The sequence below is a fragment of the Manis pentadactyla genome, chromosome 11 (assembly GCF_030020395.1).
Source record: "Manis pentadactyla isolate mManPen7 chromosome 11, mManPen7.hap1, whole genome shotgun sequence".
NCBI lineage: Eukaryota > Metazoa > Chordata > Mammalia > Pholidota > Manidae > Manis > Manis pentadactyla.
Genome location: NC_080029.1, coordinates 47,074,683 through 47,100,070, shown reverse-complemented (window position 1 = coordinate 47,100,070; position 25,388 = coordinate 47,074,683). Strand labels below are relative to the sequence as shown.

At 36.0% G+C, this 25,388-nt stretch overlaps 1 protein-coding gene across 4 annotated transcripts in view; it reads right to left on the bottom strand.

Moving 5' to 3' along the window:
* The window catches only part of DDHD1 (DDHD domain containing 1), a 90,736-nt gene that overhangs the window by 6,419 nt on the left and 58,929 nt on the right, over positions 1–25,388 (bottom strand). For 2 of the 4 annotated variants that reach the window (XM_036918146.2, XM_036918169.2), the window contains 6 exons: positions 20,819–21,081; positions 19,342–19,417; positions 7,290–7,439; positions 4,866–5,118; positions 3,753–3,944; positions 1,094–1,177 (listed from right to left, as the gene is read on the bottom strand). In XM_036918146.2, coding sequence (XP_036774041.1) covers positions 1,094–1,177; positions 3,753–3,944; positions 4,866–5,118; positions 7,290–7,439; positions 19,342–19,417; positions 20,819–21,081 — 1,018 coding nt within the window. The remainder of the gene's footprint in view (positions 1–1,093; positions 1,178–3,752; positions 3,945–4,865; positions 5,119–7,289; positions 7,440–19,341; positions 19,418–20,818; positions 21,082–25,388) is intronic. The other 2 variants (XM_057488456.1, XM_036918181.2) reach the window with 1 other exon arrangement.

The following is a 25,388-nucleotide window of genomic DNA, read 5'->3' as shown; positions in this document are numbered from 1 at the left end:
GCTTAAGTAGTTGGGATGGTTTTAAGATAGCAGATATGAGGGCTACTTGAATGCAGGTCAAATGTACGAGTGGATTAAATTTTCTTTTCTCGAAATATGCAAGAAACACAAAGCAAACTATTTCTTTATGGAAATGACTATTACATGAGCAGGGACCACAGAGAGGATGCATATATAAGATCACTCTTGAGGGGAATTCATGGAGTTGGATCAACACAAACTGTTGCTATGGAGCAAAAAAACTAAATCAGTTTGTTGTATTAAAATACTGTTTTGGAATTTATATCAAGTAAGAGGTTTTTTTGAAAATAGAAAAAAGTATGAAAATTAGCAATTAAATACAGAAATCATAAAATTGTATGTGGTTAAAAAATCCAAGGAAAAACCTGTAACATTTTTTGTCAAAGACAAAAATCCAGTATTTTTTTTAGAAAAGACAGGAACTGTGGAAAAAAAAATGACAGTTAATGATAAAATTATTTTAATAATAGTATAATAATGATTTTAAGCTGGTTAAATTAATCATCAGTGATACATTGAAAACAGAGAGACAGAAAAATCTCTTGTATTCAGTAATATTAATTTTTTTAAAAGCAAACCTACCCCCTCTTGAAGAACATTAAATACCTGTGCTGAAATCAGGTATCAGCTGTTTCATACCCATAGCCCTAAGTAGTAATTTTACTGATACCTGAAATAACTAGGAATGATTAAATTCTTTATACTATGAAACCCTTTTATATCAAAGTTTATTACATGAAAAGAATAGTGAACCTCTTTGATGCTTTCAGGACAATAAAGAAAGAAAATGGCCTAATGCTCTTTTTCCCTCTGTAAGAGCTTCCTTCTTTGCAGGAATGTGCAGGAGGATCATATATTTTAGCACATTAAGAGGCTCGCCAATACTTGCGAATCAGGACCATTACCATTTAAAATTAGAAAATACAGTAAGAAAATACATATAAAATATTCTACAATGGTAACATTCAAGCTTATCTTATAGAAGAACTGCCTCAATTTTTCAATGAATGGAAGAGGTCTAAGTAGATCATTTTCATAGTATTCTGAATGCTATTCCTGACATATACCATACCGAGGGTATTATCTTTATTCTGCATTACATTTTCCGGAAAAAGAAGTTGTGGGAGATTAAAGAACGATTCTTGAAGTCTGAAATCTGTGAAAAAAAAACACAAGATGCTGTAAAGAGTTGGCTGATGGTTACAGATGGCCCTCAGTGATGCAGCAGCCAAAAGTTAGAGCAATACTCCCAAATAATATGTTGAGTAAACCTAGCATACATAAAGAAGTACACACTTTGGTTTTTGTGAGGGCCTCTTTCATGGAAAATGTAAGCCTAATTAACTTGGAAATACAATGCTATAACCTGTTAATACCAGATATCCCCCAAACTTACAGCTCACTTAAATTCTAACCTAGAGGCAAGCAATGTAAAAAGAAACAGATCTTTTCTTTTCATAATATGTTACAAAGACAGCAGAGCACAAGAAATGAAACAATTAAAACCACTGGAAATAAGCCTAGACTTTTTATGAGAATCGAAGAATAGCTATATGAGATGTTTCAACTTGATGACAAAGGGTTTCAACTGACAACACATACTCTTCAAGGAGAAAAACCCTGAGTGATCATGACTTCAAAGTCTGTGTCCATCTTACAAAAGCAAGAGAATCAAAGTTGGTAGCTTCATAATAAAGGTTATCAAGAAGAACTGAGGCAATCAATGTGAGCAGAATGAAGGAAGCCAGAATAATCACCTGATCACAATGACCAAATTCCAGAAAGAAGATTTAAGGAAGAAAGGTTTTATGATTTGCAAGATAAAGCCAAACTAGCAATTATGACATTAGAAATTTATCTAAATCAGAACTATACAAAAGAGTATATTATTGAAGCAAGTCCATGAGTTAGTAAGGCACATCTTGGGGATCTAATTTAAAAGGCAGATCCAATTTTAATAATTACATCTATGTCTAGAGATGAATATATGTAATTAGATTCATGACACAGTTCATATTTAGCTGAGTTTGTAGCTGACAAGGAACTTACCATTAGGACCAACAAAGAATTTACATGCAAGAATGACAGAAAATGTATTTTGTTAAGCTATGAAAACATAATGATGTAATACAGCTAAGCACTTCTTACTGACTGTTGTCCTGAAAGAATAGGAGGTTTCACTATTATCGTTTTGAGATTACTATGTTAAACAGTAAAGAAACTAAAAAATAGTTTCTGCCCTCAGATCCTATGGATTCTACTGTCTTCATTACCCTTTATCTGGGGCTCAAATTCTACCTTGCTTTTCTGCTCCTTCATCCTTCCTCATGTTTATTAGCATCACTGTTACACGTTAACATTGCAAGGAATTGTGGCTTTTTACCTCCCATCTTACAAAATCCTTTGAAAAAATATATCCTCAGAAGTTTAGTTTTCTTTTGGCATCTGCATGTCACAATAGAATATTATATTTTCACAATTACATTTCTGATATTAAGCAGAAGTGAGAGCTTAAGTCAGCAATAGCATAGGAACTTTTGTAAAAAAACTAAAATATGAATTTTGTACAAATATCAAAGTCTAAAATGAGTTTACTAGAGAGTGTTCAAAGGCTTGCCATTATAAATTGTCACTACTCTGAGTCTGACACAGATAGGATTAAGTAAAAAAATTGCTATTGAGCCAAATAGGAATGTCCAAATCAGAAATGTCCAGGATAATTATCCTAGAGTAAGGTTGACTGGAGAAAAATCCAGCCTCTAGGACTGTCACACCTGAACTTCCTTTTTAAGTAAGTTTTATGGATGTCAGTGGATGCTGGTTGGTCATTTTAAAACTTGGAGTAGCAGACACGGTAAGAAAACAGCTACAAGTACCTGAAATGAAATCTGTTTAAAAATCTTCAGAGAAAGGAAGTTTTCCTTTTGCTATAGTTACAGAAAGAAGGTAACTTGTTTCAGAATCCACACTTCCTTATATATAAGTCAGTGGAAAAATAGGACTTGACTTATTAGTCTTATTTCAATGGACATTTAAAAATAAGGTTCACCTGTAGACCTTTTGAAGTAAATGTATACTAAGTGAATTGAATTTCACACCTATTCAAGATTTTAAACCTTACAAATACTGAAAAAAAGTTCCATTCTAATGCAAAGTCCAGCATAACTATTCACTCATTCTCTCACTTCTTGAGTACCTAATAGTCACTTTAGGTAGCTGGGATAGGATTAGAAGCCATAGAGTGGATCCAATGCAATTTAAGCTTTGAAGGTTTTATAATTAGGTTGGATGAAGGGAACTGTGGGGATTAGTAGCAGCATGGCTTTTGGCACAGCAGTTTTAAAAAAAGTATCAAGAGTACATACAGCACAGGTTTGAAGCAATTACATGAATTTTTAAGGTTGAGAAGACAATATTTTTAAAAAATCTACTTTATAAAAATCAGGAGGTGTTTACGCCAAAGAAATTTGTTTCATGTTTGATGCTTAAGATCCCTGTGCTACAAGCCCTGGTAATTAATGTTCTTGACTATTAATTCACCAGTACAGAGAGTAAAACTGCATTTACCTGGGGATTATTCTTAAACTGTAATCAGAAGAAAAGCATTTTTTCCTTAAAAGCTGAGTATGCTTTACAGTTGACTGCTAATGTTAATATCTTAATCCTCTCTGCCCTCCACAAGTTTCAAAAAGATAAAGTATAAACTTAAGAAAAGAATGGTATGAACTAACATGCAGAATCAAGAAAGCCAGAGCTGCTCTGTGGAAGGGTCTGTGTTGCCACAATGGTAGTAGGAGGCGAGGCAACTGGTTTCTTCTCATCTTCTACTGAGTCTTTTGATGTCTCACATGGCTGTGATGTAGATGAACGTCCAAATCTTGAGAACAACATTCCTCCAAGTCCCTTTCCAATGCTAGCAGCCCCTGCATTTCACAAAACAGGGCAGTCATTCTGCTGAATTACACCACATACCAAGCTAAAGAGCACCACCCACTGGTCATGTTTTTTCAGGGTAGGAACATAATAAAATTATAATTTATATTGTAGGTTTCTAAATGTAAATGATGTTGAATAGAATGACAGTTGTACAAACTCAAGGAATATGGCTTAGATATAAAGATTCTATTTTATTCAAGTGATCATTGTTTAAGTATTTGGTAAGATAAAAACTTTAATAAAAGAACCATGCCACTGATATGGGCATATGTTTACTAGACATGCTTACTACTGAAGTCAATGTTCTAAAAAGTTATCAATAAACTGTGACAAAGTGAACTAGCAATGAATCCAACAGATAAAGCATATCTATAGCATATTGTGGCACTTTCTATTAAGGTGACTTGTAACCAAAAGCAGGGACAAATTCAAGCAGCACATAATTGAGCTCCAGTGCTACACCAAACATTGTGGATGGTACTGGAGATCATTCGAAGAGAAACTAAATATTCTTGTGGTCCTCAGAGGACACAGTAAGAGAGAGTTTTAGGACACACACAGAACAGAGAAATGGTTGGTGAGGGTATTCCCTCATTTTACAGATGAGGAAGCAGAGCATTAAAAACTGTGACTTGCCCAAGATCTTGCAGTAAGATTAAATGAGGGACTTGACTCCCAGACCTTTTCTTGCCCATCAAAGCTATGTCATAGTCTAAAACTAAAGGTCTGACCTAGTTAGAGAATGTCTGGGCTTTTGGCCCTCAAATACAAACAATGAGGGGTAGTTAATTCTAAACATGGGAATTAATGGTTAGATGTTTTGTACTACATAAAGTATTTTCAAGTACCCAAAATTTAATGCCCATATAAAAAGTTCTTATTGGTAAGAAATACTTAAGAGAAATTACCTAATATGCTTGCTTTGCCTATATTTGTTATAGATTCCCCATAGTGTCGGCGGGACAAGACTGGAGAGGTCACCGGGCTTGGTATTGTTGAAATGCCTTCATTCTCTGAAATTGAGGTAGGTTCTTTTGCTGGGTGGAGAAAGCTTGGCTTCATATGCTCATAAGGTAGAGGATTGGAAGTATTATACCAGTGGATCTGAACAGGTGAAATGTTGCTGTAGTGTTTCAGTATTAATGGTTCTAACCTATAAGCCTTGATTAAAAGAATTCAAAGAAACACAACATTAAGGCACAATGCTTGGATTTTAGTAAACTCTGTTTATTTTTATTCTATTGCATGCTTAGTAGACTGTAGAGGTAATTTAAAAAAACCTGATATTTCTAACATCTATTTCTACTTGTTCATTGCTAATAATGTGTTGTTGGTCTAATTATATGTCTTTAATGATGACATATATGGAAAAATTATATGTCTTTAATGATGACAATTATGGAAAAAGGATTAGGCTAACAGTACCCATTAATTCATTTTTCAGAGAAATAGATTCATTTTTATTATATTTTGATATCATCTAACAATTAGACTTATAATAGCCTCACAAACAAAGCTGAAGCAGTAAACTGGAACACAGCAAGTAAGTCGGTTTTTCTTGGGAGCACAAGTTAAACTATTTTCAAATAGATTAATATAATAACAGCACAATTAGATGCTGATATAAAACCATTTGTCTAATGTGAAGTAGGGATGATATAGCAGAAAAGGCAATGGTTGTGGCATCAGAATTCCCTGAATTCATTTTCTGGCCTCTGTCACTTACTAACTGTATGACACTTACCAAGTCACAAGGTCTCAGAGCCTCAATTTCTTGATTCATAGAAAGGAGATAATACTTCCCACCTCACAAGGATGTTGGAAGAACAGATACTGTTTGTTAAAACTGCCTAGCACAGTTCTGGCATACACTATTAAAAAGGCATTGTTTAAAAAAAGATCACAGAATCAAAACGAAAAGTTTCTGTGATATGACTGCCCTTGCACTGTTCACCATGTAAGAACTTTTTCACTATGTAAGACTTTGTTCACCATGTAAGAACTTGTTTGTTATGCTTCAGAAGATTAGAGACTATTGAGATATAGGCTTGGGGTTGATTAATGACTGTGCATTGAGTCCCCTATACAGAATTTTATTGTTGTTAACAACCATTTGATCAATAAATATGAGAGATGCCCTCTCAAAAGATAAATTAAAAAAAAAGATCACAGAAAAAGAAAAACTGTAAAATGAATAATAAAAATAGTAATAAAACGAGTTTGGAACATTTCTTTATAACAAAGTTTAAGGTTATACAAAGGACAGGGTATATACTAAAAGCTCAGAGTTCCCCTATGAACTCAAGTTCATTTTCAAGCTTTAAGAGGATGAGTAAAATGAATGTATGGTAAGGAAATATTTAATGTCTAGCTGGGTGTTTTCACAGTTTACTTAATCCTAGCAACCTTAGAAGGTAAAATATTATCTGCATCACACAGGTAAAAAACAGTCTCAGAAGTGACTTGGCCAAGACTGTGCAGTCTATTTGTGAATCTAGTATCAGATTTCAGTTCAGTGAAACTTACTTCTCAAATACAGCAGTTTTGATTCTTTAACATGGGAAATTTTCTAAAATTCTCGTGTTTAATCAATGCTATATTATTTTGGTATTAGCTAAGATCTTTCAAAAGACTTCACATAATTATATAAAGCTACTTTTCAGAGAGTGAATGCTATTTAAAGTTTGTTTTAAATTTAGTTACATATACCCTGGTCCTCAAAAAGATTTAATAAAGCATTTTTCTCATCTAAAAATCTTACTTGGCATTACACTGTTTTACCTGAATGCAAGATCCTTGGAGCGCCTGTATTAAAAAAACTATTTATAATACAAAAATAGAGAATTGTAAAAACCCCAAATTTCATAATTCCACCAGGCTAACATAAACTCTTCCACTTTCTCATATTTAATACATTATATTTAAATACTTCCGTTTCTAAGAACATCTCCTAAACATATTTCAATTGTGTAGCATGCTTTGGAGAAGAAAGTATTTAAAGGGGGATCTTCAAAATTTATGATTGCTAGGTTATTATCATAATTGGTTAATTCAAAAGTCTGAAAGACTCCTGTCCTTTATGTTGTCTGGAGGAAATAATATTTTACATTATGCTCTAATACTGTAACATAAATGGATCATCGCCAAGGTATTTTAATTCTTGAGCTCTAAATTAATCAAAACACAAATGTTTTAAAAATATGAACCTATGCAAATATAATCAGATAAATGAACTATTTCTCATTAATTCAGTGGTACCTTGAAAGATTTCTTACAGATTCTTTTAGGAACAATTTGATATTGAGAGAAAAATGTCTACATTTGCAACTCACCACTGGATCTGTTGGATGAAAAATATTTAATAATCGGTTGCAAATATCTCTGGGCAAAATATGATCTTGACTTCCAGAGTTTCCTGGGCGGATGCCACGCAGTGCCAAAAAAACCGCTAGTGGGGATCCCATGCAGAAGAAATTCTCAACCTAAAATTATAAAGTCATCCTATATTTTAAAAACTGTGAAGTGCTTTTCAACAGAATTTGGGGCAACATAATAATATATGGTAAAATACAAATAATAAAATTATCTTCAAATACAGTATTTCTTTCACAAGCTCTGTCCAGATGGTACTGCATTGTTTGTTAACAATATGGCAACAATTAATTATTCTAAACAATCTATTTCTAGGAGCAACTTCATTACCTTTAATCTACTAGAAAATGAAGAATGAGAAGCAAGGAGACGGAAGATCACTTCATTGTGTGCTCCTATACACTGATCAAAGATCTGTTAAGCTACTATTTTGTGTGAACTAATATACTAAGTGCTTTGTGGATATAAAGACATATAAGGCAGAGCTCCGCAGAGTTTACAATCCTATGGGGGAAGCAGAATAAAATGAGAGCATAATGCAGGGGAAGAGTGCTATACGAGAGGAGAGAAAGGAATACTTAATTTCAACTCTGGAGGTTTTACAAAGGAAGAGCCATTTACACTGGCCATAGAAGATGAACAGGATTTCCACAGTTGGGACTGGGACACTGGGGCTGGCAAGGTGGACATTCTAGACTGAAAGAACCAAATGAACTAAAGCAGAAGCTGGAAGGAACCTGGCTTAATTTAGAATACAGAAATAGTCTGATATGGCTGAAAAATTGGGTGTGGGAAAATATAGCTTGGAATGGGAATGTACAGAACCTTGACTGTTTGACTAAGGAAGTTGGACTTATATATTATAGGTAGTGAAGGAGGATAGGATGTTTGGAAATTAGTAAACCTGGTAGTGCTGTGTGGATGAACTAGAAAAGTGAGAGGCTGGGGACTTGGAGACAAGTTAGAAACTATGGAAAAAGTGTAGCCAAGACAATCTGAACTGGGCAAGACAAGCTGTTCCATTCAGAAATGGAAATGAGAGAGGATAGGGTGGAATCAACACGACTGAATGAAGATGGGAATGAAGAATGAATTAGAGATATTTTACAAGATTTAGGTCTGGCTGACTGGGAGGACAGTGCTTCCATTAATTTTAACAGGAAACTCCAGGTAAGTCCTGTTTTTATTTATAAGAAGTTTGAGGTATCTGTAATATATCTAACAGGTAGCTAAAAACTTAGGAGCAAGAGATAAACAGAACTGGATATGTAATCACCCTAGTCTATGTATCACCATTATAGAAGTGACTTGTAAAACTAAAAGAAGGGGTAAGATAATTTAGGAAGTGAATAAAATAATGGGAAGGCTTTTCATAGAATTATGAGGAATCTTTATATTTGATTAGCAGGTGAAGGAGGTAAAACTACAAAAGAGGAAGTGAAAGGAGAAAGAGAACCAGGGTAATGCAGTATCATGGAGGCCAAGGGAGGACAGGGTTTCCAGAAAGGTCAACCGTACTGGTTATATACAGATGGCAATCAGTAACTTGCCCTCCTAAATCCACCTTGCTTCTATCATATGTTCCATTACCTTTATGATTTAGACATTCCAAATCCATCCTTTCCATTCATACCTGACATCTAAGAAGTCATTCCAAAACGTTTTACCAGTTCACCTCATCACCTCTTATCTGGACTACATTATAACAGTGTTCCTCTCTCCAGTTTTATATATATATATGTTTTCTCCTTGTCCCCACACCTGTGACACCCTATGTCCTTCTGTCCCAATTCTGTCCTATTGCTGTGCTTGCCAGGGTGTATTTACATCCAAGGGAGCTCTCCCAGGAAGGGCATACCTTTAATCCACCCCTGTGGATATTGAGTGGGGTGGGGGGTGAGGAAAATGAGGCAAAGAGGGAAAACCCAGGAAAACGAGCAAGGTAGACAGAGGGTAAACAGAGGATGGGGGCAGGTGTGATGTACATGGGAAGACACAGTAAAAGTGAAAAGAAAAAGTGACCTGGGTAAGAAGCAGTGGAGAGTGTGAAAACAGAACTGAAATATTAAGAAGTAGTGCTTATAGGATTTTGGGGGATGAATGCCTGTGGGTAGTTAGCAGCCACTAAATTCAGGTGTTGGGGCCAGGCTTGAATAAAAAGCTCTGAAGAAAGTGATGAGAAAACATTTCTGAAATAATAGGATTATTCTATATTGAAGTCCTTGGTGGGCAAATGATGTATGGTGGTCCTGACATGCGCTTTCTCCAATAATGTCCCCTTATCACTAGTATACAGTTAGTATACTGGTTAATGAACTGAAGAATAACAGGAATGTTGAATGTTAAAATGAAATCGCATTACTAGATTAGATGTTATGAGAAGGTAGACAGAGCTCTTGGGAGCTCAAGGACTGGGCTTTACTATGTGACATGCATGGGTTTGTGGGTCATTAAATATTATCATGTAAGTCTAAAGGCTCACTAGCACAGTGAATATATGAGGCCAAATTAAAGTTATCACAAATTCAAGAATAGTAAGTATAATAGAAAAATAAAAGTGATAAAAGCCACGGTGGGACTAACGCTTATTAGGACTAGGGTTGATCTTCCAGTTAGGTGAATTAGTAGTTGACAGCAGTAATATTAGCTGTTAGTCATATGGCTAGGGCTGCTTGCTGAATGAACAGACTAGTAGTTTCAATAATTACTAGTATAGCATATGGGATGTGTGCCTTCGGGTAAGAAATGGGTCAGGGATGCTTTTGTTTTATGACAAAAGCCATCAATTACTGTTCCTGCTCCTAGGGGGATAGGCATTCCTGGGTTACTGAAAGTTGTGTAATGGATGTAAATGAATGTGGTAAAAGGCTAATTTGTGGAGCCAATAAATAAAATAAGTGACATATCAGCCCCAAGTTTGTTCTTTATGATTATGAATAGCTATTACTTGTTTTGATGAAGGTTGAATTAATCACTGTGAATAGAAATTAAATGGCTATTAATTAATCATGTAGGTGTGAGAAATAGAATGCTTGGGAATCTAATAATTAGAATTAAAATATTTGGGATAGTGGAAGGTGAATAGATTTGCCTTCATCTTTTTTCTTATAGGGTGAAATGTTAATGTTTTAATTATTTTTAAATCTGCATTTGAAGAATAGAAGTGTTTTGAAAAGTTAAGTTGACATATAATGAAAATACCATAATTATTGAATAGTAGTAAATTATGCTGACGTATCTAGCTGTGGCATATCATCAAGAAAAGGTTTAAACTCCCACGCTTTAACTTAAAGCTTAATACTCTTTAGCTTCTTAGTGATGTTGCAGTATATATACATATCATGTTCCAAAATATTTTAGTGGGACCAATTTGAGAATGATAGGTACAAAATTATGGTTCAACCCACAAATTTCTGAATATTGTCCATAGTATAAGCCTGGTCATGCAGATATTAGGGAAGATTAAGGCCTGGATTGGCATCTGTTTTTAGGCATAAGGAGGGAATGGCCCATGAATGTCTGACATCTTTGTTTTTTGTTTTCCAACAGGGATTTTCCCCATTTTATATACTTTAATCTCTTCTCCACATAGTCACTGGAGTGATTTTTCTATTTTCCAAATGAAAAAGTATATATGAATGAATACATATCTTGAAAATAAAGAAAAATTAAAATATAAGAAGCAGCATTTGAAATAAGGGACAGATAAAAACACTGATTTCTGAAAGGAATAAGGTCACTTCTTTTGTAAAGTGAGGAAAGAATAAAGGATGAAGATACAAAAATAGTTGAGATAGAAAAACAAAGCTATGTAAATCTTTTCTGCATGATATATATATGCATACACATACATACACCATAGCAAAATACTTTATGCATTGGTCAGGAACTTCATAAATATTTACTGAATTGCTACATCAACGGAATAAGCAAACTTTCTTTCTTTGTTTAAGAATGGTCAGCAGTTTGAGAGACAAAAACACAAAGGAATTATTCTCAGATAAGAATAATAACTGCTTTGGTGATACTTACATCCATCAAAGAATTTTAAAGGTGAAAATGAGCCTTAAACATTTAGTCTATTGTCCTTGTCCTGAGATGAGTAAACAGATGAATTCAGAGACATTCAATAATTTGGTTAATGTTACATAATTAGTCAGTACAAAACCTCAGAATCAGAACCAAAGTTTCACACTCTCTAGACCAATGTTTGTCAACACTTTTTTCTTTTTTTTAAAAAAAAGTTTTCAGCAGGCAATTATTAGATTCAAGATGGCGGCACAAGAGGTGAGATGGAGAACTCCTCCCAAAACCACAAATAGTATGAAAATACAGTTAATTAATACAACTTACCCTAAAACAGCAACAAGAAAGAAGGCTGAACCAGACTGCATACAGACCTCATGAAAAGAGCAGACCTCACATAACAGGGTAATGTACCAAAGCCTTGAGCGGGTGGGACCAAAGCCCATTCCCCACCCCAGCAGGAGGAAGAGAAATGGAGTGGGGAGGGGTGGAAGCTTGGGACTGCTGAACACCCAGCCCTGGAGATCTGCTCTGTGAGCAGAAACCTATATTGTGTGATGCTCTGGACACTGGGCAGCCCGGATAGGTGGAGTGCTTGAGAGACTGAGATTCCAGCCGTTTGTGGAGGAGGGGATCCACATCCAACCGCTCTGTGTCACAGGAACGGCAGGCAGTCTGAGAGGCTTCCTAGCAGCGAGAGGGCTGCTGAACGGAAGGGGTTTGCATGGAGCTTGCTGCATGGGAGAAGGGATCACTGGACAAGGTTGTCTGGGCACGCTCTGCCCAGCTGGTTGGGAACGTTTCAGGAGCTTCAGGCACTCCATCCCCTAGGCTGCCTACTCAGCTCTGAGGCCCCTACTGTGATATGCAGCGAGCAGCGCCTCCCTCCTAGACTTCTGGCACCGGTTTGCAAACTGGCAGTCGCTGTACTGGTGTCAGGCCAGCCAGAGGGAGGCCCGCTCTAAATGCACAGAGGCTTACACCTGTGTGCTCGGCCCACTGGCTCTCACACTGGAGACAGGCACCGCAGATGGGTATCAGGAAACAGATCTTTCCTCCCCCCAGGCACCAGCTCCGCTCCCCTATGACCCCCAACCTCACTCTAGGGACTGAGCAGCTCCAGAGACTGCAGGTTCTGGGCACTAGTGGGCACCACACAGAAATATGAAAAGTCAAAAGAACATGGTTCAGACCAAAGTCTCACAAACCCCAGGAAAAAGGCCAAATGAAACTGAACTCACCAATCTTTCTGAAAAGGAATTGAAAATATAAATTATAAATGTTTATGGAGGTACAGAAAAATATTCAAGAACTCAGAAACGAATTTAAGTCAGAGATTCAATCATTAAGAAATTCCATATCTGAAATGAAACATACAATGGAGGGACTTAAAAGCAGATTAGATGTAGTAGAAGAGACAGTAAATGGAATAGAAATTAGAGAAGAGGAATACGAAGAAGCTGAGGCACAGAGAGAAAAAAGAATCTCTAAGAATGAATGAATATTGAGAGAAATGTGTGACCAATCCAAATGGAACAATATTCGCATTATAGGGGTACCAGAAGAAGAAGAGAGGGAAAAAGGGATAGAAAGTATCTTTGAGGAGGTAATTGCTGAAAACTTCCCCAATCTGGGGAAGGAGATAAGTCTCTCAAGCCACGGAGGTTCACAGATAACCCAACACAAGGAACCCAAGGACGACAACATCAAGACATATAATAATGAAAATGGCAAAGATCAAGGATAAAGACAGACTTTTAAAAGCAGCTACAGAGAAAAAAGATCACACACAAAGGAAAACCCACTAGGCTATCATCAGACTTCTCAACAGAAACCTTACAGGCCAGAAGGGAGCGGCATGATATATTTAATGCAATGAAGCAGAAGGGCCTTGAACCAAGAATACTCTACCTGCCAAGGTTATCATTTAAATTTGAAGGAGGGATTAAACAATTTTCAGATGAGCAAAAGCTGAGAGAATTTACCTCCCACAAACCACCTCTACAGTGCATTTTGGAGGGACTCCTATAGATGGAAGTATTCCTAAAGCTAAACAGATGTCACCCAAGAGATAGACAAAGAGTACAGAATATGATTCATAACATACAAAGAATGGAGGAGGAAGAAAAAGGAGGAAAAAACAAAAGAATCTTTAGGCTCTGTTTGTAACAGCATACAAAGTGAGTTAGACTGTTAGATAATAAGGGACTTACCCTTAAACCTTTGGTAACCATGAATCTAAAGCCTGCCATGGGAATAAGTACATTCCTATTGATAATCACCCGAAATGTAAATGGTCTGAATGCACCAATCAAAGACACAGAGTTACTGAATGGATAAAAAACAAGACCCATCTACATGCTGCCTATAAGAGACTCACTTTAAACCCAATGACATAAACAGACTGAAAGTAAACTGATGGAAAAAGATATTTCATGCAACTAATAGTGAGAAAAAATTAGGAGTTACAGTACTTGCATCAGACAAAATAGACTTCAAAACAAAGAGAGTAACAAGAGACAAAGAAGGACATTACATAATGATAAAAGGGTCAGTCAATCAAGCGGATATAACTATTATAAATATCTATGCACACAACACAGGAGCACCTGCATATATGAAACAAATACTAACAGAATTAAAGGGGGAAATAAAATGCAATGCATTCATTTTAGGAGACTTCAACACACCACTCACTCCAAAGGACAGATTAACCACACAGAAAATAAGTAAAAAGACAGAGGCACTGAACAACATATTAGAACAGATGGACCTAACAGACATCTACAGAACACTCCATCCAAAAGCAACAGGATACACATTCTTCTCAAGTACACATGGAACATTTTCAAGAATAGATCATATACTAGGCCACAAAAAGAACCTCAGTAAATTAAAAAAGACTGAAATTGTACCAATTAGCTTCTCAGATCACAAAGGGATGAAACTAGAAATAAATTACACAAAGAAAATGAAAAATCCCACAAACACATGGAGGCTTAATAACATGCTCCAAAATAATCAATGGATCAATGACCAAATAAAAACAGAGATCAAGCAATATATGGAGACAAATGACAACAATAATTCAACAACACAAACTGTGGGGTGCAGCCAAACCGTGCAAAGAGGAAAATATATTGCAATACAGGCCTACCTCAGGAAAGAAGAACAATCCCAAATGAACAGTCTAAACTCACAATTAATGAAACTGGAAAAGGAAGAAAAATGAGGCCCAAAGTCAGTAGAAGGAGGGACATGATAAAGATTAAAACAGAAATAAACAAAATTGAGAAGAATAAAACAATAGAAAGAATCAAAGAAAGTGGGAGCTGGTTCTTCGAGAAAATAAACAAAATATATAAACCCCTAGCTGGACTAATCAAGAAAAAAAAGAGTCTACACACATAAACAGAATCAGAAATGAGAAAGGAAAATTCACTATGGACACCACAGAAATACAAAGAATTATGAGAGAATACTATGAAAAATTATATGTAATAAACTAAATAATCTAGAAGAAATGGACAACTTTTCAGAAAAATACAACTTTCAAAGGCTGACCCAGGAAGAAATAGAAAATCTGAATAGACCAATTACCAGCAAGGAAATTGAACTGGTAATCAAAAAACTACAAAAGAACAAAATACCTGGACCAGACGGTTTTACTGCTGAATTTTATCAAACATTTAGTGAAGACCTAATACCCACGCTCCTTAAAGTTTACCAAAAGTAGAAGATGAGGGAATACTTCCAAACTCATTCTACGAGGCCAACATCACTCTAATACCAAAACTAGGCAAAGACACCACAAAAACAGAAAATTACAGATCAATATCTCTGATGAACATAGATGCAAAAATACTCAACAGAATATTAGCAAACTGAATTAAAAAAATATATAAAAAAGATCATCCATCATGATCAAGTGGGATTCATCCCAGGGATGCAAGGATGATACAACATTTGAAAATCCATCAACATCATCCACCACATCAACAAAAAGGACAAAAACCACATGATCATCTCCATAGATGCTGAAAAAGCATTCAACAAAATTCAATGTCCATTCACGATAAAAACTCTCAACAAAATGGGTATAGAGGGCAAGTACCTAAACATAATAAAGCCCATATATGACAAACCCACAACCAATATTATACTTAACAGCAAGAAGCTAAAAGCTTTTCACTTAAGATCGGGAACAAGACAAGGATGCCCACTCTCCCCACTGTTATTTAACAGGGTACTGGAGGTCCGAGCCACAGCAATCAGACAACACAAAGAAATAAAAGGCATCCAGATTGGCAAGGAAGAAGTCAAACTGTCACTGTTTGCAGATGACATGATATTGTACATAAAAAACCTTAAAGAATCCACTCCAAAACTACTAGATCTAATATCTGAATTCAGCAAAGTAGCGGGTTACAAAATTAATACACAGAAATCTGTTGCATTCCTACACACTAACGATGAACTAGCAGAAAAAGAAATCAGGAAAACAATTCCATTCACAATTACATCAAAAAGAATAAAATACCTAGGAATAAACCTAACCAAGGAAGTGAAAGACCTATACCCTGAAAACTATAAAACACTCTTAAGAGAAATTAAAGAGGACACTAATAAAAGGAAATTCATCCCATGCTCTTGGCTAGGAAGAATTAATATTGTCAAAATGGCCATCCTGCCCAAAGCAATCTACAGATTCAATGCAATCCCTATCAAAATACCTACAGCATTCTTCAATGAACTAGAGCAAATAGTTCTAAAATTCATATGGAATGACAAAAGACCCCGAATAGCTAAAGCAATCCTGAGAAGGAAGAATGAAGCAGGGGGAATTATGCTCCCTGACTTCAAGCTCTACTACAAAGCCACAGTAATCAAGACAATTTGGTATTGGCACAAGGACAGACCCATAGACCAGTGGCACAGAATAGAGAGCCCAGATATAAACCCAAGCAAATATGATCAATTAATATATGACAAAGAAGCCATGGATATACAAGGGGGAAATGACAACCTCTTCAACAGCTGGTGTTGGCAAAACTAGACAGTTACATGTAAGAGAATGAAACTGGATTATTGTCTAACCCCATACACAAAAGTAAACTCAAAATGGATCAAAGACCTGAATGAAAGTCATGAAACCATAAAACTCTTAGAAAAAAATATAGGCAAAAATCTCTTGGACATAAACATGAGCAACTTCTTCATGAACATATCTCCCCAGGCAAGGGAAACAAAGCAAAAATGAACAAGTGGGACTATATCAAACTATAAAGTTTCTGTAGAGCAAAGGACACCATCAGTAGAACAAAAAGACATCCTAGAGTATGTGAGAATATATTCATAAATGACGTATCTGATAAGGGGTTGACATCCAAAATATATAAAGAGCTCACACACCTCAACAAACAAAAAGCAAATAAGCCAATTAAAAAATGGGCAGAGGATCTGAACAGACACTTCTGCAAAGAAGAAATTCAGATCACCAACAGGCACATGAAAAGATTCTCCACATCGCTAGTTATCAGAGAAATGCAAATTAAAACCACAATGAGATATCACCTCACACCAGTTAGGATGGCCAATATCCAAAAGACAAACAGCAACAAATGCTGGCGTGGATGCGAATAAAGGGAAACCCTCCTACACTGCTGGTGGGAATGTAAACTAGTTCAGCCATTGTGGAAAGCAGTATGGAGGTTCCTCAAGAACTCAAAATAGAAATGCGATTTGACTCAGGAATTCCATTCCTAGGAATTTACCCTAAGAACGCAGCAGCCCAGTTTGAAAAAGACAGATGCACCCCTATGTTTATCGCAGCACTATTTACAATAGCCAAGATATGAAGGCAACCTAAGTGTCCATCAGTAGATGAATGGATAAAGAAGACGTGGTACATATACACAATGGAATACTATTCAGACCTAAGAAGAAAACAAATCCCACCATTTGCAACAACATGGATGGAGCTAGAGTGAAATAAGCCAGGTGGAGAAAGACAAGTATCAAATGATTTCACTCATCTATGGAGTATAAGAACAAAGAAAAACCTGAAGGAACAAAACAGCAGCAGACTCAGAGAACCCAACAACAGACTAACAGTTACCAAAGGGAAAGCAACTGGGGAGGATGGGTGGGAAGGGAGGGATAAGGCGGAAAAAGGCACATTACAATTAGAACACATAAAGTAGCCGTGGGGGGGGGGCATGGGAAACGCAGTGTATACAGGGAAGACAAATAATGATTCTATAACACCTTACTACGCTGATGGACAGTGCCTGTAATGGGGTATGTGGGGGGTCTTGATAATAGGGGGAGTCTAGCAACCAAAATGTTCAAGTAATTGTACATTAACAATATAAAAAAAAAAAGTTTTCAGCAGTCACCTATAACAGAGCTGACATCTGTATTCTGAAAGTAAATCCATCTGCTCGTTAATAGGCACAGAAAGACTTCTATTCCTTTTAGAACTCTGGAGTCCTTCATATTAATTTGCCAATTCATCAGGTATTTCTTTTTAAATTTCACATTTCTATATTTTTTCTCTATGAGTAACTATATAACTAAAAATCCATAGTATTAGAATATATATGACTGTGTATTAGAAGAATACACAATTACAATGTATTAGTTCTGGTAATGCGATACTGAATTTTGAGATCACAATATGTTTAGTGGATAATAAACAAGTCTCCAGTAAAAAAACCCAGGACATGAAATAGAAAAGTTTCCTTTTTTCTATCAGATTAATTCTATATATTTAACATATTGATTATGTATAGTAACAGTGAAAGGGATGGAACTCAAATTCCAGGTGGGGATGACTCCAAAGACTATGCTTTTATGGCTTTTAAATGTATGTTGGAACTGTACCATATGGCCTTTAAATGTGTAAGTTAAAAAAAAAAAACTTTATAAGTCACAGAGGTAGATTCAATACGAAAATTCTTACTGTTTAAAAGAGAATTTCCGCATTATTTAATTATTTAACCTGCATGCTAAGTTCCTGTGATAAAGGAAACATTTCAAGAAGAGACAATATAGTACACTTGACACGGGGAATATATTCAACAGGAAATGGGTATTAGGAAATTTATAGCATACTCCCTTTCACACTGCAAACAAGTTACTTGTTTCCAGCTGTAGGCTGTGTCCTTTCCAACCCTCAGGTCAATGTTGACATCTCTGCCAATGTAAGAATGCTGCTTTTAAAGCTCCATTCTGATGCTCAAAAACCCTGAAAACCTTTCCAATGCCTGCATCAAATGTTAAGTTTTTCATTTCCAGCTCTTCCTGCTGTCCCAGTCCCCTTGCCCGCTGGTTTGCCTAACCTGCTCCAACCTAACCACACATACACCCTCATCTTGTGGCTCTTGTCATATACTTACTGATTGAAATGTCAGCTTTCCATTCCTGGAATCTTCATGGGCACATCCATTTATTTTTCTTACCACCTACAACTAGTTGGGCACTAAGATCAGTTAATTCTAAATATTAAATGTTTCCCAGATCTGTCTTTCCTTTTCCTTTTCCCACTACTCTAAATTATTTGCGGTTTCTTGGCGGTACCATGAAGTTATAACCCTCCATGCCTTTGGTTATGCTGTTTCTTGTTTCCTCCAGTTGGCAGTATCCAGTTTATAGATAACTAAAATCGAGTACATATGTCACTTCTTTGTAAGCCTTTCCAGGCAAAATTACAACCTCTCTGTAGTGCATACATAAATCTATATACTGCTAATAGCACCAATAACACTGTGTCACATATCCTGAGGACTGACGGACCATCTTGTTCATTCTTTTCTTTGTAGAACTCAGAAACTAGCAGTGTCCAATACATAGAATGAGTTCAATAAACATTCATTTGACAGAAGAATAGTTAAAGTTTTCATTGGAATCCTACTGTCATGCTTCAAATGAAGTTTGAAAAAAAAACTGAAATAAATAATGAAAATCTCACTTCTCTTTCCTTACCTTAAATTTTAAGGCAGGTGTTTGTGTCACAGACAATGTCTTCAGTCCATGTAGACGTTCTTCTATTTCTCTCAGCCTAGGAAGCAGTTATGAGATTATATACACATTTATATTTACAATTTCATGAATATTAGATGCTTTCTAGTTCACTGAGGTATAAAGAAGATGTTCCATTATCCAATTCCTCAAATTAATCTCTATTCACAATACTTAGAAAATGTACTTGCTGTAGTACAGAAAATCTATAAAAGCTTAAAAAATCATTAGTAAACTTAACTCTACTCTTCCTAATAACTGATGTTAATAACTTTTTGGGGGGACCCTTTAGTAAAATGTGAGGCAAATGTAAGCATATATACAACTTAAAAAAAACATGACACCACATATTCATGCCACATACACTGTTCTTTCTCTTTTCTACATGAGTAACAAATCTTAGAGATCTTTCCATTTAATTGTTTACTGATTTACTTCAGTCTTTATAACAGCCTTGTGTGTAATTGCTCATCATACAGATGAACCACCGTTTATTTAACCCTTCTCTGCTGATGGACATTTGGGTTAATTTTTTCCCCATCCATATTTGCTTATATTTAATTTTTAATAAACTGAATAAAATATTAAATAATGGAACTAAGGTTTTTAAAAAATGTGCACTTCATTTTCTACGCCTGTTTAAAAAATATTTTTTTACTGGATTTTATATCTAAAATGCTGCTGAGACTTGCCAAACATGACATTTTCTTTCAAAACTACCAATTATTGTGACATAAAATGTATGTATTTAGCCTGTAGTACTTAATAAACTTCTAAATGAAATCCTTAGACAATATGAACAAAACAAAATCCAAACTTATTAAAAATTTTAGTCAACTGAATTGGTTATTTTTATATAGTTAATTATCAAAATGAGTGACTTTTCACTGTTAGAACTGATCAGATGATCATTAAGAGGACAAAGACATAAGAGTATATATATATATGCAAATAAGAAAGTTGTAAAGAATTAAAATATAGTATCAAGAAGGCTACCAGCAATCAAATAACTTATAAAATATGTCAAAAATATATTTGCTAAGGGAAAAGGGCTTTAAAATTATTTTCAGAATAAGAAAAGTAAAGGCCCCTCCCTAAGTTTAATAAAACTACAAAGGATTACGACTGATAAACATTTTCAATAAGAATTCTATGTAGTAAGTAACTCAGCTTAGAATATGTTTTAGGTTTCATTCCTAATAAATTGTGAAGACAAGAGAACAAGATGATAAATGTATTTTATGCTGTGGGAAAATGCATATAATTAGCATGAAAATTAAGTTTCTAGCTTGATGATGCTTATTAGCATGTTATCTAATAGTCTTTGTACCCTGAACAATGTATTTTTTCTTTATCATGAAAATCTTAACATTTTCTCCTAGGAAGCTCAGTAACTCCATGAAAAACATTTGAAATTATTTTAAGAGACTGGGTACTTTACCGGCGTTTTGTTATATAGAGTTCATCAAGAAGATGTCGCTCTTCATAGCTCATCCATCGCTCATCAGGAAACTCTTTTTCCTTCTGCAGCAACTGTTCATAGAGTCGAACTGGATTCCAGCCAGTCATTATGTCATAAGTGATTACACATCCCAAGGAATGTGACACTATTGAGACTTTACCCCCTTTTTCTTCAAAGTCTGGATTCCGAGAACAGAAAAGGGAATACAATCGATTCAGCTCTTGCTGAAGGCCTTTAACTAGCTGTTTGAAATAAGAAAACATGATATTAGAGTAGTTGCTGACCACTATAAAACTATTTTTAAACTTAAATACATTAAGAAAAACAACCACCACTGGCCACATATATCTACGGTATTAAAATTAACTCAGGTACTTCAAAACCTTGCAGGAAATTAAGGCATACATAATAATTTATATCACCTCTAAAGAAAAAGGAAGATACTATTTACACAGATCCTTTCACAGTCCTTAAACCAACCATATAAGCCTGCAGTTCCATAGTTGAAAAAAGGAAAAGTTCCATGCAGATTCCATTAAGATTTCCAAAGAGTCCCTGGAACTTCCTTCTTCATTGCAACTTACTCATATGCAATTCTAACTTTTCGTTCCTTGTGGTTTTAAACCATAGTAAATTTTAGAAAATGAGTATCTGAGTTTATGATAAAAGGTGTGCTAACGTATTATATGTATTATTACCTTATGCATTTAGGTAAGAGTAATGTAACGAATGGTCATTACATGATTGAAAAAAAGCTAATGCTGACCTACTTGATACTCTAAAATTCCCACTAAGTTGGCAACAGAGGTAAGAGGAAAAAGTTGTTTTATAGAAAGCAGGGCTTTTTAAAGTTTAGAGATCAATAATGTGGGAAGTATCTTAGTCATTTTTCTTTGTAAAACTGCTTTGAAACTTAGCTTTAATAATATTACTTAGATATTCCATAAAGTCAGAATTAGGTTCATTTGTTTCTCAAAGCCACACTCAGGCCCTGACATGAGTTTTAAAGCAGTGCTCTCCTCTTCCCATCATTGTTTACTACAATTATTTGATCATATATTTCCTCCTTGATATTCAACTTCTCATTTCAAAACTTATAAATAGGCCAGCTAGTTCAACACACAAATACTAGTTATGCGTTGTTCCCATTTTTAAACTTCTCATTTTGTCTCAAGAGACTACTCCCCTCTATCAGATTTTTACTGAACATTCTCTACCTGCTGACATAAACTGAAAATTACTTGAGCATTCATGCTTGGCAGGGTTAGCAGCAACATCAATGTGGTCGTGGTGTCCCAACTGTTGATCTCAGTGCCCTACAATGCAATACTTAGGCCTGGTTAAAGCTACTGAAACCATGTACTGGGTTGGATGAAATATGTTCGGCCAATGAAGAAAGACAAGGACAAGAGGACCTGGTAGCCATGTGGAAGGATGAAAAGCTGCCTTTCCTCTAGGGAGGAATGCAAAAGCTCTACTTTAAATGGACTTTTTTTTTTTCAGGAAAAGCAGAAGAATTCCATGTGTTGGTGCAGTGCCTCTCAACTTTCAATGAGCATCAGATCACCTGGAGGGCTTGTTAAATACAGCTCGCTGGGCTTGAATCCAGTGTCTGATTTAGCAGTTCTGGAGACCACACTTTAGGAACTACTATTTGGTGGCAAATGCACAAAAAACCTTCCGAGAAATGGTTGTAGGTAGTTCTAGTCAATATAGTTTAAGGAGTATGCAGTGTGATGTGTAGTTACATGGTTCTATTCAAAGGAAGCTGTAATGTAATACTTTGGGCTTGGCTTTGATGAGAATATCAACTAACTTTTAAACTTTTCTAATTTTCCACTTATAATCTACATGAAGGGAGATACAGAAAGAGCTAATGTTTAGATAAAATAAACTCCTTTAAAAGACATTTAACAACAGCTTTTACTTTTGAAGGCCTTGATTTTAAGACACATACCATGTAAATCTGGAAGTACTGAAAGATACACAGTTATGTATTATGGCAAAATGTAACCAATCTTTTTGTTTTTTAAAATACCAAGTCCCCAAATTAAAGTTTTTAAAATATTTTTCAAATTTATTAAGGTATCGCTGATAAACACTCTTATGAAGGATTCGCATTCAGAAAATTGTGGTTACTACATTCACCCATATTATCAAGTCTCCCCGATGCTCCATTGCTGTCACTGTCCATCAGTGAAGTAAAATGCCAGAGTCACTACTTGTCTTCTCTGTGCTCGTTTTTTCCGTGACCCCACCCCCACACCATGTGCGCCATTCATTAACAACCCTCAATGCTCTTCTCCCTCCCTCCCAACCCTCCCTCCACTACCCCTCCCATTTGGTAACCGCTAGTCCCCTCTTGGAGTGTGAGTGTACTGCTGTTTTGTTCCTTGATTTGCTTCACTGTTATACTCCACAAATGAGGGAAATAATTTAGTACTTGTTCTCCACCTGGCTTATTTCAAAGAGTATAATACCCTCTAGCTCCATCCATGTTGCTGCAAATGCTAGGATTTGTTTTCTTCTTATGGCTGAATAATATTCCACTGTGTATATGTACCACCTCTTCTTTACCCATTCATCTACTGATGGACACTTAGGTTGCTTCCATATCTTGGCTACTGTAAATAGTGCTGCGATCAACACAGGGGTACATATGTCTTTTTGAATCAGGGATCTTGTTTCCCTTGGGTAAATTCCTAGGAGTGGAATTCCTGTGTCAAATGGTATTTCTATTTTTAGTTTCTTGAAGAATGTCCATATTGCTTTCCACAATAGTTGAACTAATTTACATTCCCACCAGCAGTGTAGGAGGGTTCCCCTTTCTCAGCATCCTTGCCAGCATTTGTTCTTGTCTTTTGGATGTTGGCCATCCTTAATGATGTGACATGATATCTTTCTGTGGTTTTAATTTGACTTCCCTGATAATTAGTGATGCGGAGCATCTTTTCATGTGCCTGTTGGCCATGTGAATTTCTTTTTTGGAGAAGTGTCTGTTCAGATCCTCCGCCCATTTTTTAATTGGGTTATTTGCTTTTTGGGTTTTGAGGCATGTGAGTTCTTTTTATATTTTGGATGTTAACCCCCTGCTGGATATGTTGCTTACGAATATATTCCCCCATACTGTAGGATGTCTTTTTGTTCTACTGATGATATCCTTTGCTGTACAGAAGCTTTTTAGTTTGATGTGGTCCATTTTGTTCATTTTTGCTTTTGTTTCCCCTGACTGAAAGTAAAAAGTTTCTCATGTTTATATTCAAGAGATTTTTGCCTATATTTTCTTCTAAGAGTTTTAACAGTTGCATGACTTACATTCAGGTCTTTTGATCTATTTTGAGTTTACTTTTGTGTATGGAGTTAGGCAATAATACAGTTTCATTCTCTTACATGAAGCTGTCCAGTTTTGCCAACACCAGTTGTTGAAGAGGCTGTCATTTCCCCACTGTATATCCATGGCTTCTTTATCATATATTGACATATATGCTTGGGTTTATATATGGAATCTCTATTCTGTTCCATTGATCTATGGGTATGTTCTTGTGCCAGTACCAAATTGTTTTGATTAGTGTGGCTTTGATTAGTGTTTTGATCGTAGTAGAGCTCAAGTTGGGGAGTGTAATTCCCCCAGCTTTCATTTCTCTTCTCAGGATTGCTTTGGCTATTTGGGGTCTTTTGCGGTCCCATATGAATTTTAGAACTATTTCCTCTAGTTTGTTGAAGAATGCCATTTGTATTTGGATAGGGATTGCATTGAATCTGTAAACTGTCTTAGGATGGCCATCTTGACAATTTTCTTTCTGTCTTTAATTTCTTTCATGAGTGTCTGGTAGTTTTCAGGGCATGGTCTTTCAACTCCTTTATTAGGTTTATTCCTAGGTATTTTATTCTTTTTGGTGCAGTTGTGAATGGAATTGTTTTCCTGATTTCTCTTTCTGCTGGTTCATTGTTAGTATATAGGAATGCAACAGATTTCTGTGTATTTTGTCTTCTGCAACTTCGCTGAATTCAGCTATTAGTTCTAGTAGTTTTGGAGTGGATTCTTGAGGGTTTCTATATACATTCCTGAGTTCTTGGATGTCTTTCCGTACCTCCATTAGAATGTTGATGATTTTTATTTTGAACTCCCTTTCAGGAAGAGTCACGAGGTCCATATCATTTAAATCTTTCTCTGGAGTTGTATTAATAATTTTACTCTGGACAAGGTTACTTTGGCGTTTCACGTTTGTATATGGCGCCCTCTAGTGTCCAGAAGCTCTATTCTGGAGCTGCTCAGCCCCTGAAGCAATGTTGGGGGTCACAGGGGAGAGGTACTGGTGCCTGGAAGGAGGAAAGAGCTGTTCCCTGCCTCCCAGCTCCTGTGCCTGTCTCCACTGCCTGAGCCAGTGGGCCAGTCACACAGGTATAAATTTTTGTCCCAGAGCAGCTGGATATGGATCCCTGCTTTCCACAAGTGGCCAGAATCCCAGTCTCCCCAGGAACTCTGCCTGTATTAACTTTCCAACCCGGTAGTCATGCGAGTCTCATGAAAGCACCATGAAATGTAGGT